General features: G+C 51.4%; 1 protein-coding gene across 1 annotated transcript; it reads left to right on the top strand.

Moving 5' to 3' along the window:
* The first annotated feature begins 496 nt into the window (after nt 1–496).
* On the top strand, nt 497–12763 carry LOC107203667 (probable G-protein coupled receptor 83). The gene is made up of 5 exons (XM_015625972.3): nt 497–589; nt 760–1385; nt 2194–2319; nt 2989–3122; nt 6198–12763. The coding sequence occupies exons 2-5, from the start codon at nt 1002–1004 to the stop codon at nt 6790–6792; spliced, it is 1239 nt and encodes a 412-aa protein (XP_015481458.1). The 5' UTR covers nt 497–589; nt 760–1001; the 3' UTR covers nt 6793–12763.
* The last annotated feature ends 3288 nt before the right edge of the window (nt 12764–16051 follow it).

Raw genomic sequence — 16051 nt, 5'->3', positions numbered from 1 at the left:
GCTTGTGAATGGAGCAGCCCCGCCCCGAGCGGCGGCTCCGCCCCCACGGCTGCACGTGCGGGAGGGCCGGGGGTGCGCGGTGAGAGGGGTGACAGGGGTGACAGGGGTGCGCGGTGACAGGGGTTGCGGTGAGAGGGGTGACAGGGGTTGCGGTGAGAGAGAGGTGCGCGGTGCAGCTCGGAGAGTGCGCGGGGTGACAGGGGTGAGAGCGATGTGCAAGGTGTGCGGGGTCTGAGGGGTGGATGCGGTGCAGGGGTGCGCTGCGGAAGGCGTGCGGCGGTGAGTGCAGAGTGTGCGCTCGGCGCGGGGTGTGCGGTACGGGGTGTGCGGAGTGTGTGCGGTGTGCGGTGCGGGGTGTGCGGGGTGTGTGGTGCGGGGTGTGTGGGGTGCGGAGTGTGCAGTGTGGGGTGTGTGGGGTGTGCGGTACGGGGTGTGTGGTGTGCGGAGTGTGCAGTGTGCGGTGTGCGTTGCGGGGTGTGCGGGGTGTGCAGTGTGGGGTGTGCGGTGCCTCCTGCCTGGGAGCCGGAGGAGCCGCTGCTGCCCTTTGGGACCGGCACCGTCGGGATCAAAAATGTTCGGGCAGTGCAAGGTGAGTGAGGGGGGGTAAGGGTAAGGTTAGGGATGGGTGAGTGAGGGTGGGGAGTCTGGTTTCTCCTTGTTGGAGTGTGCAGGGAACAGGGGTGTAATTATACTGTAATGTATGCACTGTCACATACAGACCTGTCTGATCTAGGAAGTGAAGTGTTGGTTTCTATTCAGTATTCAGATCGTTGCTGGAGAGACCTGTTTGGATTTGTTTAGAGTGGAAAGTGAAGGCTTCTGCGTTGGGAAGAAATTCCTGTGACAGCAGCACAGGATGGTCAGGCAGCCTGCTTGAGCCCAGAGCTCACCTGTGAACTTCTTGCTCTTGCTATGTGAGAGAGTGTGTGGTGCCAAACCAGCCCCTTCCTGCCACACTGTTGGAGCTGCTCCCCAACAGGGAAGACCAGCATCGACCTACCATGCCTCACTCACTGCTTCAGCCATACAGGTCACAGGTGATGGGATTTCTTGAGGAGTTTGACCATTACTCTTCCCTGGCCAAACTCATGTCCATCTACCACACAACTAACAGGACCATCTTCAACTGGACAGAGAGCCGCATTGTCGAGTGGGAGAAATTTGCTGAGCTGGCTAAATATGAGCCAGAATCCCAGAAACCAACAGTGAAAGCGCTCCTAATCGTGGCGTACTCAGTCATCATTGTCATGTCTCTCTTTGGGAACATGCTGGTGTGCCACGTGGTGCTGAAGAACAAGAGGATGCACTCAGCCACCAGCCTCTTCATCGTCAACCTGGCAGTGTCAGACATCATGATCACACTGCTCAACACGCCTTTCACCTTGGTAAGTAGCTGGTATTTCTGTCCCTTGAACCAGGACAGAGTCTCCCACCCACCAGAACTCTGCCTGGTGGTCACAGGCTTTCCATGCACTGTCTCTCACTTCCCACTGAGGTGGGAACCCAACACTGCCAATTCTAACTGATAACTGCCAGGGAAGTATAACATCGTTCAGCAACCTGTGTGCTCTCTGTTGCTCTGTTAAGACTCTGTAACTCCTAGAAACTCCAAAGTCTACCACAATGTGTGCTACCAAACCCCAGCAAGAGTTTCTTGGGGAATGACAACAAGTGTTTTTAAAGTGCATGCAGGAGAGCTAGAGTCTAGACTCTCTAGGACTAGAGAGTCCCTTAGTGGGTCAGAGCAGTCTGAATGCCAGTCATACTGGGTGACTGGAAGAAAGTAGTCAAGCTTTTCAGAGATGCCAGCCGGATAAAGGCTTCAATGGAAGCTCTCCAAATCTGACAGTGGGGTTGGTATCAAACCTTGGTCCACTTTTTCCAAGTATAGTTGTTAGCGTAAGAAAAAGTTTCTACCACTGTTCACAAGCAATGTCTCTAGAACAGGCCAGGAGGGCTGTGGGATCACCACTTCATAATCAGTGGGGTTTGACCCTATGAACTCTTCTATAAAGGTGTTTCAGAGACCAGGTTAGCTGATCTTTCTATGAGTTTCAGGTGAAGCTGCCCAACCAGCTAGAACCCCTGAGCCAGCTCAGGTTCCAGCCAAGGGACTTGTTAGAAAACAAAGCAAATCCCCATGGATTTTTTTCCACCAATTTTTCTGGCTGATGAGCTGTTGTTTCCCATCAGGTCCGGTTTGTGAACAGCACATGGATTTTTGGGAAGGCCATGTGCCACATCAGCCGCTTTGTGCAGTACTGCTCCCTCCACGTCTCCACGCTGACCCTGACGGCCATCGCTCTCGACAGGCACCAGGTGACACTGCCCACCCTCTCTTCCTTGCAAGGCTCTGGGAGGAGACTTGAACTGTGAGGCAGACCCGTGTCTGTCCATGGCCATGTCAAACACTGGCTGTGTGTCCAGTGCAGGGCAGCAAGGACAGCCCAGGCCATGTGCTTCTCCCTAGCAATCACTCCCCTTTCCCGTGCTTTTGTCGAATACTAAGTAAGTTCCAGACTATCAGATTTTATCTGCTTAAAGGTCTAACAAAGAAAATTTCATGAAAGGTGAATTTCTGCCTCAGCAGAGGGGAGAAAAGCTCAGTTTCACAGGCCCAGCTGAAACAAGAGACATTGCTTAAATAGTTCATATAGAATAAAAACCATACCCTTGAGTGAAGACACTTGGGTAGGTACATTCTTTTTTTTTTTTTTCTTGACCTAATGTAACTTCCAGCTTAAGGAAAATGGTTCTCACATAACAAAATTGAGGATAAAGTTTGAAAGCTTCTGTGAGCAGACTGAGAAGTTCAATGTTTGCCATTTTCCAGGTCATTCTAATGAATAGGACATTTTCCTAATCATGGCTGTCATTTTCCTGTCATTAGCTGTGTTAGATTATGTCACGAACTGCCCACTCCCCTCATGGGCTGTGAGGGCCTTTGCTTCCCATGGGACAAGAATCATGCTGGAGTCTCTGTTGTAGGTCATCCTGAACCCGCTGAAGCAGAGGATGTCCCTGACAAAGGGAGCTCTCAGCATCTCTGTTATCTGGCTGATGGCAACCTGTTTCTCCCTGCCCCATGCTGTCTATCAAAAGCTTTTCCAGTACAACTACAGGTGAGTGTTTCTCCCCAGTGAGTGTTGGAGGCCTGTCAGCCCTCGTGCAGTGCCACTCGCTCAGCAGGGAGGAGAGATCTGGGATGAGAGGGAGTTGGGGTGTGGGTGACATCCCAATTCCCACAGCAGAGGCTGGGGCTGTGGAAGAGCTGCCTGGGCTGCTGTCTGGAGTTTGCTCTCACCACCTCCTGCGTGTCCAGACGAGGCTCTGGGTCCCACTCCCAGCCATGTGCTGGGGCAGTCCCATGCACAGCCTGGCTGGGGCACAGCTGCTGGCAACACACACCTCCTCCAGTGCCATGGCATTGCCAGGAGAGCCTCTGTCCCAAGAAGGTAATTTTCTCCTGAGGGACTTTCCTCTTCCCTCCTTTTGCCTGCTCAGTTCCTCAGACCCAGCAAGACCAAGCCCATCCAACTCGCTCAGGCAGGGAGGAGACAGAGAGAGTCAAACTGCAGTTTCAAAAAGAAAGAAAAGAAACCTCCTGTTGGGAATACCTGTGCTGACACCACCAAGGCTCTGCAGGGAGCAGGAGACCACCCTGGTTTGTCAGCAGGGCTACTGATCCCTCTTCCCCAGGATTTCATACACTGAGTCTCAGGTTGTGACTTCCCTGTACTTCATCCATGTGGATTTACAAAGCAGGACCCACCTTCCCTAAGTGTGAGGTTCCTCTGCACAATGTTACACTAATGAGAAAAACAAAGAGGAGCCCCCACCCTCTTCTTCATGAAACAGGGCTGTGGGGGGACAACTGTGGAGCTGGGAGGGACCCAGTGAAGGACCAGTGCTTTGGCAGGAGCTGGAGCTCTCCTGGTGTGCCATGGTGCCTCCCCTCAGGAAAAGGAACCCTTTCCTTGGCTGAACACGACGACAGCTGATGAAGTGGAATTTCACATCCACATGAGGACTGAAATACCAGAAAAAAGGAGAAGGTTCTGATGTAGAGAGAAAGAAAAAGAAAAAAGATGAAAGCAGAAGCTTATCTCCCCACAAAAGATCCAGCAATCACACTTCTCTCTGCTGTCACCTTCTGCCAGGGAGAAATACAAAACCCAAACTCTGGGGTTCTTTGTCCTTGCAGTCCTTTCCTGTGGTACCCAACCTGTTCTGTCCCTCCTGTCCCCACCAGCCTGTGGCATTGCTGTGACCTCTCTTGTCTAGAAAACAGTCCGTAACAGTACCCAAGTGGGATTTTTGTGGCGGGTGTCACGCTGCTGGTGCTGCCCTTCGCAGGAATGCCAGCCTCGAGGCCAAGGGGATAATCTTACCATGACCTGTATTTTCAGGCTGAGATCAGCATCCCAGGGAGTGGGGCAAGGAGACACTGTGACAGGCAGCAGGAATGAGACTTCTGTTGTAGACATTGACCTTCTGTATAAAGGACAAATCTAATTTCCTGCAGCCCAGCCAGATCCCTCCTGTTGAGGAGGCAGGAGAGTGTGACTGTTCCTGCTTTTGGTGTCCGTGGGGCTGCACCAGCTGGAAGTGTGATGGGGGCCTCGCAGCCCTCCCCTGCCTGTGCTTGTGCCTGATGTGCCTGAGATAGCCATGGGATGTCATACCTCCAACTGTCCAGACTGTAAACACAGGGCAGGGTTACTCTGTGCTTGTGTTGCCCTGCAGCTGTGCTTGGGGATTAGGGAACAAATTGCTCATGAATGAACGAAACCTACGATCTGTTTCGGGGCACCTGTCTCTGCTCATCCTTTGGCATGGCCAGAGGAAACTGAGCCCTGTGTTGGCACGAGGCAGCTCAGCGATATAAGGACTTCCAGGACATGCTATTCCTGTCCCTGCCTTCCATTGAAAAAAAAAATCACTGTTGTAATATTGCTTGTAATAGCTCCTGCAGGGCCAGGGCTCCTGAGATTCCTACCAGGGACTGGTTAGGGTTCTGGAATGGGAAGCAGGGGCTCCAGCAGCATCCATCTCTGGCTGCACTACACAGCAGTCACCTGAGTCCCTGATCATATCAGAATTCACCAAAACCACGTCCTGCCAGATCCTCTTTGGTGAGTCCCCTGTGCCAGTGGTGAGGTCCCCCAGATCCAGGGGAGGAAAAGTCAAGACTGCAGTTCAAAAAAGATGATTTTCCCTCCTCCGTCAGTTCCCCTCTTGAGTGGCATCTCTGGGTCCTCCGCACTCGGTGGACCCATTGACCCTCCTCTGACCTCATCTCCTGCTCCAGCTGCCTGTTCTCAGCAATCTCCTATTTGTGGCACAAAAGGCAGCTCCAGCAGTTGAAAACAGGATATTAAAGATATTAATCAATACTGCAATGAATAGTGCAGCTTGATGGGGGGCTAAAATCTGTGCTGAATAGAGCAGAACCAAGGACAAGGGATGAAGAGAGAAGAATAAAATGGAATAAGAGAAAGAAAAATAAAGGGAAAAGGAAAGAAAAGGAGGAAACATCCACTGGAAATGAATTCCATCACTTCCAGTCACCAGCTGCAGGGTGTGGAGGGGACACTCAGTGCAGTGAAGGGTGATGGGATGAGAGCCACTGCTGGCCAGGCAGTGAGAACACACTCGGATCCTGGGGCTGGATGGGATGGGACAGGTGTAAATTGTTAAAATGAGCTGTTGTGTGTATGGTTACACTCGGTTCTTTTGTTACTTAATTGTCAGTGGTTCAACTGGAGCCCAGTCACTAATCATCACACCGGTTTTAAGAGGTAGCAGGAAGGTTGTAGGAGCTGATGGCAAGGTAATGGTGGGTGGGGAAGGGAAGGGAGGTGGGTTGGTCAGGCCTGTGAAGCTTTCTCACAACCTCCAGCCCTTCCCTTCAGAGCAGCTTTGGCCACTTGCTGCAGGGATCCTGTGCTGGTGGGTATGGCAGGGCAGGGGCTGCTGGGGGACACAGCAGGGTGTGTGCTCCCATGGAGGGCAGGGGCTGCAGGTCCAGCCTGAGAGAAACATGCCAGAACTGTGGCTCTGTGTCCTCCCTCTATCCTCACTGCACCTCTGAGCAGGTGGCTGTGGGCAGTGTGAGACCCCCACTGTGGTTTGAGTTAGCAGCACCCATGGGACAGCAATGCCCACGTGCCAAATCCGTACTTCTTGTTTTCAAGGGAAGCCACTGTCCGGAGTCTGTGCCTCCCTGATTTCCCTGAGCCCGCAGAGTTGGTCTGGAAGTATCTGGACCTGTCTACCTTTCTCCTTCTTTACCTCCTGCCTCTGCTGATCATCACCGTCACCTACATGCGTCTGGCCAAGAAGCTGTGGCTCCGCAATGCCATCGGGGACATCACCACGCAGCAGTATGTCACCCACCACAGGAACAAGAAGAAGAGCATCAAGATGCTGATGCTGGTGGTGGTGGTCTTTGCAGTCTGCTGGTTCCCCCTGAACTGCTACGTGGTGCTCATCTCCAGTCTGGGCATCAAGACCAAGAACTCGCTCTATTTCGCCCTGCACTGGTTTGCCATGAGCAGCACCTGCTACAACCCCTTCATCTACTGCTGGCTGAACGAGAGCTTCCGCACGGAGCTGCGCTCCCTGCTCTGCATCTGCCAGAAGGTGCCACAGGCTCGGGGCCAGGCGCTGCCAGCCAGGGCCGTGTCCTGCCGCGAGGCGTGGCTGGAACAGACCAGGTGCAGGAAGGGACCTGCCTCCCAGGCCAGCAGCTCCACCAGAAACCTCCCGACGGCCAACACGGACCTGTGAGCCACGGGGCTGAGGGGGGTTACCTGCTTGGGGAAGGCATCAAAGGGCATCTCCAGTCTCTCCTTAGGAGCCAGCATTGCTGCGCTGCTGTTTCATTGCTGACTTTTGGCTTGTCTTACTGTAGCCCCTCCTCTGCTTGGCATGGTGGGCACACAGCCTCTCCAGCACTCCACCAGTAAAACCCATGCTGCAGCTGGCCCAGAGCACAGGAATATGTACAGGGGACATGGAGCTTCTCAGACATGGTGATTTGCTTTCAGGTTTTCCCATTTATTGCTAGCAGAGGGAGTGGACCCAGGTTTCTGTCACTGGCCTGAGCCCCTGGCCTGTAACAAGTGCCATAACATGGGGCTCTGCACAGCAGCAGAAACAAATCTGTGATGACAGGTGTTTGAAGGAAGGACTCGGACATGCAGAGGAACTCCATCCACAGGGAGTCTCACCAGTTAGTGTATAGCAAAGCCTCCAACAGAGGTAAGGATTTTAACAGCAATTTTGCTCTCAGATTCTGCTGCTCCTCCTGCCCTGTCTCTGTCCCACCCACAGCAGCTGGAAGCCAGCCCCAAGACAAGGGGAGCAGGGACCCACCCCAGGAGCCATGGCTGTGGGCTCAGATGGCACGATGACAGATTAATCTAGTCCACTGAGAAGTTCTTCTTATTATAAATATATTAATTCAGTAAAGAGAGCTACACTGGCACTTTACAAAAGGCCACAAAATATTTCATCAGGGCTGTAGCATTCACTCACTGAAGAATGGAATCATTCTGCATTGTTACTAGTTGCTGTAAAAGTCTCATTTAAACAACAGGAGGGCAAGACAGGGCTGGAAGGAATGTCCTGTGAGGAGCAACCAAGGACTCTGGGGCTGTCTAGCTGGTGCAAACCAGGTGATGAATTTCTGTAGCCCAAGGGCAGCTGTGTCTGCTGGGGGGCTCCTGGTCTGTGCTGGCAATAGCCCAGACAGATCTTCTGCCCAAAGAGACACTGTGGGGGCCTGAGTGGCTTGAGGGAATAAGAACATACTCCCACCCCCTTCCTGGGGGAGGATAAGCCAGACCAAAGAAGGGAAACTAAGGACTGATTTATTTTTATTTTTTGTTATTTTCCATTTGTGCAGTGAGAAGGAAAAGGACAGAAAGGAGGGGGGTCCTTGCTTCAGGCCACTTGACCCCAGCTGGGCACCTTGGGTGTGCACTGTAATGCCTGCACCAGAAGAAAACAGCAGAACACAAGGAGTGGCAACAGGAATGGGTCAATGCTTGGTCCCTGAGGCATTTTGCTCGGAGCTCACAATTATTGAACATAGGAATTCAAAGCTGTCTGTGCTGGGTGCCAGCACTGTCCTCCCTCAGTGTACAGCAGGGTTTGTTTTCAGTCAAAAACCATCATTGTGAGTTTTTTCAAAATGTTAAAATCATCTCTAATTAATAAGCATCACCTCATTGAATTATTAAGAGAAGCTATCATTTGCTTTTTTACTGTTCCTCACTCCTCACTAGCTTTTGGTGAGCAGCTCTCAAATTGCCATGTATTGTCTTTAATATTTCTTAGGTTTGTTTTCCTTCCTTTCTTTCTTTAAATGGCTGAATAACCTTTTCCTGGAGGAATCCAAGCCTTTACTCCAAAGAAGGGGTCTCTCCACACTCCCTTGATCTTCTGCTAATCTGGTAACTAACCCTGTAGTTAGCTATCTCTTGCTGTCAGAAAGAACCTGGCTGGTTTTCCTTGGATCTGTCAATTGCAGCATCTCCTCATTGCTGAATTTTTCTCCCCTAAATGGGCAGGATGTAAGAGCTGACTGTATCGAATCTCCGTAATGGCTCAGCTATCTGGACTGATAATTATCAATGCCTGAGTGAGATTCAGAGCCTCACACGCTTCACCCAGTGCTTCAAGGCTCCTGTATCACTTGAGGATGCCCTGACTCCCAGCAGCACTCAGGCAAACATGGAATGCACAATATATATATATATATATATATATATATATATAAAAGTATAACCTGAGCATTGTTTGACCAGGGCATGGCCAGTGCCTGGGGGGCAGGAGGCTGCATCTCTGCTGGACTCCAAGCCAGGCTCTGGAAATGGGAATCTGTGAAGTTTGGCTTCTAACTCGGCACGTAAACAGATGCTTAAACATTCCTTACAAACATTCCCCAAGCTGTCTCCAGTCCCGCAGCCGCCCACCTGTGGAAGTGGCTTCCTGAGGGGGAGCTCCTGGAGACCGAGGCTGTGCTGCCACTTCAGTTCGGTCCAAACCCAGGAGAGTGGGGTGGGAGAATCCAGCAGGAAGCCTCTGCCATGAGGAGACCTCTCCCTCTTCCCATTGCAGACCGAAGCCTCACCCGGTGCCCCGGGCAGGCGAAGCCCCCCGGGAGGGAGAACCCCCAGGGACAGTTTCAGATTATTGAAACACTGAGTCACCGCAGGCCTACTCCCGGGAAACTATTTGAGCACGCACAAATCAGCGTGCAAAGATCCAGCAAGACATGTCTGAGTGATTAACAGCCCGAATTTATTAAGATTAGCTCATGCCAAATGCAGCAGAGTGCCTTCAGCAGAGTTGCTGATGAAGACGATAACGGGGAACACAGTGCAGGGAATACCTGAATTCCAGAGGCAAATCCTCTTATATAGCCCCACCATATAATGAACAAAGAAACCACAACATGCCAACTAGATTAACAAAAAGCTAGCAGAAAAAACCCCACAATGAGTCAGAAAATTAGCTCAGGAAGGAGAAACAGAATACAATTATCATCACTTAGCTCTTCAAGTGGAAAACAGCACGGAGGGGCTGGCCAAAGCATGCTGCAGAAATAGAGGGGAATGTCCTCAGTTAAATCCAGTTTAAGCCCTGGAAGTGGGGTGTAGGTGGGCCAGTGTCAAACCATCATCTTGTACTGGGAAGTAACTTGGCATCTTAGGTCACTCACAGATCAGGGGAGGAAGAAGGAGGAAGGAGCCTGGCCCTTACCTGGGAGACTGGATGTGAAAGGCACACCCCGAATTCCCGCGTGGGAGACGATGTGCAGCCGCCCTGTGCCCCAGGCAGCAACAAAATCTCTCCTTTGAGCCGGGGCACACAGCTCTGTTCTCTCACTGACTGTGGAGACAACCTTCCTGCCCCCCAAAGAACTCAGCTGCCCCCCAAAGAACTCACCTGTCCCCACAGAGCCCACCTGCCCCCAAAGAACTCATCTGCCCCCCAAAGAACTCACCTGTCCCCACAGAGCCCGCCTGCCCCCCAAAGAACTCACCTGCCCCCCAAAGAACTCACCTGTCCCCACAGAGCCCGCCTGCTCTCCCCCACTGCCTCCTCCCAGCGCCACTCCTGCACTGCGGTGGGCAAAGGAACGCTTCTGATCTCCCAGACTTTGGATGGAGCCCAGGCAGGAATACTGGCAAGTGAGGACAGGTTTAGCACCAGGCACGGGCTGCAGACTAAGACTAAGTCTTTGAAGACTAAGGGCGTTTCACAAGCTGCCCTGTCCCACCGGTGCTCAGCAGTAATCCCCACCCCAGTTCCAGGGACTGCTCCTAAACTGCTCCCCTGAGGTGATACCAGAGCACTCCCAGAGCTCGGCTCTTCCCAATCCCTGCTGAGCAGGTACATTGGAGACCTTGCCCAGCTGTGCTGTGATGTCAGGTTTCTGCACTGCAGCAGGACTAATGTTTCTGGGGTCCCTGATGGGATGGGGCACGGGCCAGCAGCAGGTCCCAAAGGCTGCTCTGAGCAGTGCTGGGAGAGCAGGAGGGACCCAGAGCAGGCAGGGGTGTGGGTGCTGTGCTGGGGGCTGTGCTGGAGCCAGCCCTGCCTCGGGAGGCCACATGGAGCCTCCACAGGCAGCAAAGCAAAAGCACCTCTTGCCCTTCTGCCCATCCCTGGTATTTTGTTATTTGCCCTGGTAATAAGGGCTGAGTTAATGTGCTTGGTCCTTGATTGATGTTTCACTCCCCCAGCAGCCCACACTGGCTGATGATGCCCAGTTCAGTAGTGCCAAATTGTAGAAGTAGAGAGCAGCTGTCACTTAACCAGACATGAGAGGGAAATTAAAATAGTAATAACCCCCCCACAAGCCACAGGCTGAGCTCTGCAGGAGCCAGGTCTGGTTGTACAACACAATAGTCTGTCACTTGAAGAGACTTCTCCATGACAGGCCCATAAAAGTCTTCTTGGCAGATGAGAACAGACTAATTGCTTTATAAAATCAGATGAATGGACCATCTAATGCATCTGCTGGAGACAAACCCAATTGCTTTATGGGACACCGTAAGGGGCAAGCACAGGGAGGGTCCCCATTAGTGGAATTCCTGCTTATTAATTTACAGTTAATGGGGCTTCAGAGCATAAAGGTTTATATCCTCTATATCATTCCCACATGCTTTCATTGCATACATCTGTATCTGATACGGGGTTCTGCAGCCTGTGGCACCTCGGTGGTCTCCTGTCTCCAGGATTTCCACTCTGCAGGGACCTGCAGTTGCTGTTTGTAGCTGACAGCAGCTACAGGAATTTTCAAAGCCTCATTTTGACTGTTTCTTGCTGTTCCTACAGCACTGCAGAAGTAATTTCCATTTCAAACTCACACCTGGAGCCAAGCTGAACACCACAATCAGTGTGATTCCAGGGTGCCCAGACTGTGGGTACTGTTAGGAGATAATTTATGATACCTAACAAAAATGATGGCAGCAAGTTTCAGAGCAGCAGATTTTGTTTCTATTTTTGAGGCAATGTTTTTTTTTGCAGCCACATCCTGCCTCAGGCAGTTTTCCACAGGAATTAAGTGATCAATTAATCAATAGCCTTAACCTTTTGCAGCTCCTTCTCTTTTCACAGCTTATTTTGACCTTTTACTGGTGATACATGACAAACATGTCAGAATTCAGAATACAAGGAGTGCCTGGATCGTTTCCATGATGGATTCACCACAGTTCCATCAGTGGGGAGTTAGAGTAGGCTGTGTGGCTCTGGGCTATTTTGGAGAGTTTAATTTGCTTCTGAACTGTGATACACTGCTTGCACCTTTCACATTCAGGTTCATAAACCAAGTCTCTCCTAAAGGGTGGAAAGGAATCAAGTTTTAGTTTTTACCATTACAGCTTTTCTTTCACAGTACATTGTCATTCCTGAACTCCTCTTCACAGTTCAATTATTTAACTGTTTGTCTCCATTTCCCACCCTGCTCTGGAATTAAATGCACCAGTTGCTCGTGCTGACGAACAGTGACTGATGCCGACTCTTCCCTCATGGAGATGGCAATGGCTGCACTCCAAATAAAGTCTTTAATGCAGTGTCCCTTTCCTCTTTATGTCCATTTTTCTATGGCAGGATATACATTTTTCCCCCATTATTAGATTTGACACACCCTGTGTTCTATTTAACAGAATTGCACTAACTTGCCTTACTTTGCCTTCCATTCAGGAGAGAATATAAGTATTTTGCTGTCTTGCATGGCTTGCAGGGCAGGGTGTAGGGAGGTTCATTCTCAGGAGAGCTGTTATGATTAACAGAGCTAATAAAGACCATGAATATTTAGCAAAATATTCAGGCATCTCAGCTGTAAATGGGAACATCTCCACCACTTGACTAATTCTCAGCTTCTTTGTGAAGCCAAGTTGCCAATTTGTTTGTTTTGCCTTTGTTTCTCCTGGTCACTGTGAAGGAAGGAGGCATTGAGAGGGAAGGTAGGACAAGTTTTCCTATCTGCAGTGTTGAGCGTTGCTGACACATTCTCTGCTCCCCCTCCCCGTACAAAGTGGGCACAGGAGCCTTTGCCCTGTTTCTTTTCTGTCTGTATTGATGTGTTTGTGTCCACACACACACTCTGGACTCCAAGCTGCCTTTTCTAATGCCTTTCCATGGCACAGGTGCCTCAGGGCAGGAGCACAGCCCTGTTGGTACCCGGGGCAGAGGCTGTGGGGCTGATGCCTTGGGAAGACCCTCGGGACAGGACCAGGGTGAGGCCGTGGTGTGGAGCAGAGCAGCTCCCAGCCCACCTGCTCTCGATGGAGATATCCTTGGGCTGGGCAGGATGGGAGCCCCAGCCTGGGGTCACGTCTGGCTTCTCTGACTTTGGAGGTGGCCAGGGCACAGACCTGGGGCATTGGGTGCTCCTTGCTCCAGCGTCTTCACATTAACTGTAGGAGGTGAGAAATTATGAACCTTGGCCCTGTTGCTACTGCACTTGATTGGGGTATTTATTTGTAATCCTGTAATTCCTTCAAACCAGCTCAGAGGAGAATGAGGGGGTGTGCGAAAATGTATTTAATGGGTTTTATTTACACTTTATTCTTTTGCTAAAATTCCATCCCTAGTGCTGCTGCATTAGAAGGCAAACCAGCCCAGTACCCAGCCTATCAGCTTCCTTTAATTGTCACAGAGAAACAGGCTGGCCAGGCTCAAAAACCTCATTTACCACCAGGGCTCAGGGCAGGAATATAGGAATTTCATTTGGGATAATAATGTATTTTGGAAGGATAATAATAATTATTGGCATGAGGTTGTCCCCAAAGACAGTGTTTCTTTGCCTCCAGCAGAGCTCTGGGATTGGAGCTGGATTTGTTTCCCCTTAAAAATTCAACATCTGCTGCCAATAAAAAGAATGAGGTGGGTTTGGTGGGTATTTTTTGTTTTGTTTTGGGGTTTTGGTTTTTTTTGTTTTGTTTTTTGTGGATGCTGCTCACAGTTTGGTCCTAGATGAGATGGTTTTTTCTCATTGATGCTCCCCCAAGCATTCTGCCCAGTTCCTCAGAGTCTGGTGGCTCTTTTGCCCACCAAGGCTGTGGGTGACAGTGGCACTCCCTGCAGGGCCACCCAGCAGCCTTGAACTCCGTGCCCCAAACATTCCCTGTGAACCTCTTCAGCTGCTTTTTCACTCCCTGGGAGTGAGCTGACAGGTTGGGAAGGTGAGTGTGCAAGGCAGAAGAACAATGGATTTCTGCCTCCTGGCAGACACATCCAATTCAATAATGTGCTGCAAAATGTGTTTTCCTTTGCTTGTGATTGCCCTCATGTCCTGCAGAGACACAGTGAGGTAAGAACTGAGCAGGCAGGGGAAGCCTGGGGGAAATACAGAATGAGAAAATCAGAGGAGAAACAGTAAAGAAGAAACAGTAAAAAACACCTGTGGGGAAGGAAAGTGGAGAAGGAAAGGAACTTCTGTAAGGAAATTCATGTCTCTCTAACCAATTTCAGTCTTCAGTTTTAGCAATGGAAATTTATCTGCCTGTCCCCCGGCCCCTGTGCAGGGGCCAGGGGCACATGGAGGGCAGGTGTTTAAGGTTTCTTTACTGGTGAGCCTCCTGGTTAGGGTTAGACAAGGAAATGAAGTGTGAAAGCAGGGAAGCTGTTTGCCAAGGCATTCCAGAGCTGTTGGTGTCATTCCTGCCCTTTTCTCACTAAATGCTGCAGATCAGACTCCCCTGAGGACTTTGTGCTTACCTTCTCCTGCACGGAAAAGGGCAGCCACCCCCTCCCTGTAACTACAGAATTTCAGTCAGTGTTTTAACAAAACACTGTTCTTAATCCAGGTCACCTCAGCCCAGAGCAAGCACAGGGTTTTAGTAAAAAGTGCAAGTGTGAAAGCTCTTGCTCTGTGCCTCCAGAACCTGCACACAAGGGAGATCTTAGAAAGCTCCTCTGACTCCACTGTCTGTAGACCATGGAGTTCTTGTTAACACAGGGCTCATTAATTAGCCTGGTTCCAAGCAGGATCCCACTCGGAACCCTTCATTAGTGGGAACACCTCCAGCAGCTCCCCTTTGCCTCTCAGTGCTCATGGGGAGAAGGACATGCCCTCCGAGCAGGGTCTCCTGTGAGAAGGATGCAAAGACCTCATGTGACTGCAATCTCACCCCAGCAGGTCTGAGACAAGCTCAGCTCAGGGGTCCCTGTCTGCACAAGGACAGGTCCCCACCTCTGCAGGTTCATTTCAGGGCGTGCAGGTGAGGTATCCACACCACACACATTTCACCTGAGCTCTTTAAAGCAAAACCCCATCTGTCAGGAGCATGTGTCTCAGCAGGATTGTGATCTGTGACTGCTGGGGGCAGCAGGACACTCATCTGCCTTTCTGTTCCAAAGACAGCTCAGGAGAGGGCCCAGTGTGTGTGTCTCGTGGGCCAAACAGAATTCCCTGGCATTCCCTTGGCAGCTGGAGGCTTGCCAAGCTGTGAGTGCCTTCACACAGCTCTGCATCCCAGCTGGAGATGTTCCTGCTGGAGGCAGCTGAGGGAAGGAGCGGGTACCTCAGCACCCTGACCTGCTGCCAGCCTCTCTGGGAAGAGTGGCTGAGGTGGCTCCAGCCTTGCTCTGACCACCAAGGTCCTCAGCCACACACTTGTCTGCTCACATGGAGCATGTGTGTTTCTCTGCCAGCTCTGCTTCACAGGAGCTGACTCTTATCCCAGCTTGGAGTACAAGAATCCCAAGCACTTTGAAGAGAACACGATTGATTTAGCATCGCTCCTTGGGCTTCAGCCAAAAACAAGGCAAGACCAGACAGCACAAGTGGTCTGAGGTGAGGAGCAGAGGGGGTGTAAACCTCTTGATCACTGGGAGTTCCTGCCTTGGGTGGGAGCGTCTGCTCTGCATGGGAGGGGCTCCCCTGTTCTTCAGAAGAACAACTCGAGGTGTGGCCAAACCCACCTCCCTTTTGCCTACTGCAGTGTGTCCAGCCACCTGAGAATGCAGAGTCCAGATGATTACAACCCCAGAGCCAGGAATCACTCGAAAATAAGGCATGGCATAGGTTGAATCCCATCCCAAAAGCATGAAGGAAGCTGATCTCCCAATGGACACTTCTGGCCCTCTTCTCCTGCAGAGGCAGTGGCCTCAGCCAGGTGACAGGCACAGACAGAGCTTTGGGCTCAGGTCACCCACAGGAGGGCCACAGCACCCTGCCCACACCTTCAGCCTCAGGCTGGTGCAGGCAGGGACACTGAGACTGAACCTGTGCAGACTGTGGGGAGATTGGGCACTCTCAGAACACCTGGGCTGCAGCACGTACAGCATCTGTGACAGCAGGCTCCAGACACCATCCTCCACAGAAAAGGCTTCTTTGGAAGCTGTGGATGCTGAGTTCCCCCACCACTGCCATGGCTTTGTGTTTGGTGGTGGATGAGTGGTTCTTCTGGGCCCTGGCTGTGCTGTCCATAGCTGTTGTCCTGTGGAATGACAGAGGCAGCCAGGCCTGCAGCCACAGCACTGCATCCTCACACGCAGAATGAGCTGCAGCACTGCATCCTCACAC

Source organism: Parus major, chromosome 4A, assembly GCF_001522545.3.
Source record: "Parus major isolate Abel chromosome 4A, Parus_major1.1, whole genome shotgun sequence".
Lineage (NCBI taxonomy): Eukaryota > Metazoa > Chordata > Aves > Passeriformes > Paridae > Parus > Parus major.
This window is presented reverse-complemented; position numbering and strand designations above follow the sequence as displayed.

What these genes read in the sequence shown, in the direction of transcription:
- LOC107203667 (XM_015625972.3), top strand. Translation starts at nt 1,002, where the DNA reads ATGCCTCACTCACTGCTTCAGCCATACAGGTCACAGGTGATGGGATTT. An exon ending in TCAACACGCCTTTCACCTTG is followed by an intron (nt 1,386 to 2,193) that starts GTAAGTAGCTGG and finishes GTTTCCCATCAG; the next exon opens with GTCCGGTTTGTGAACAGCAC. An exon ending in TCGCTCTCGACAGGCACCAG is followed by an intron (nt 2,320 to 2,988) that starts GTGACACTGCCC and finishes TCTCTGTTGTAG; the next exon opens with GTCATCCTGAACCCGCTGAA.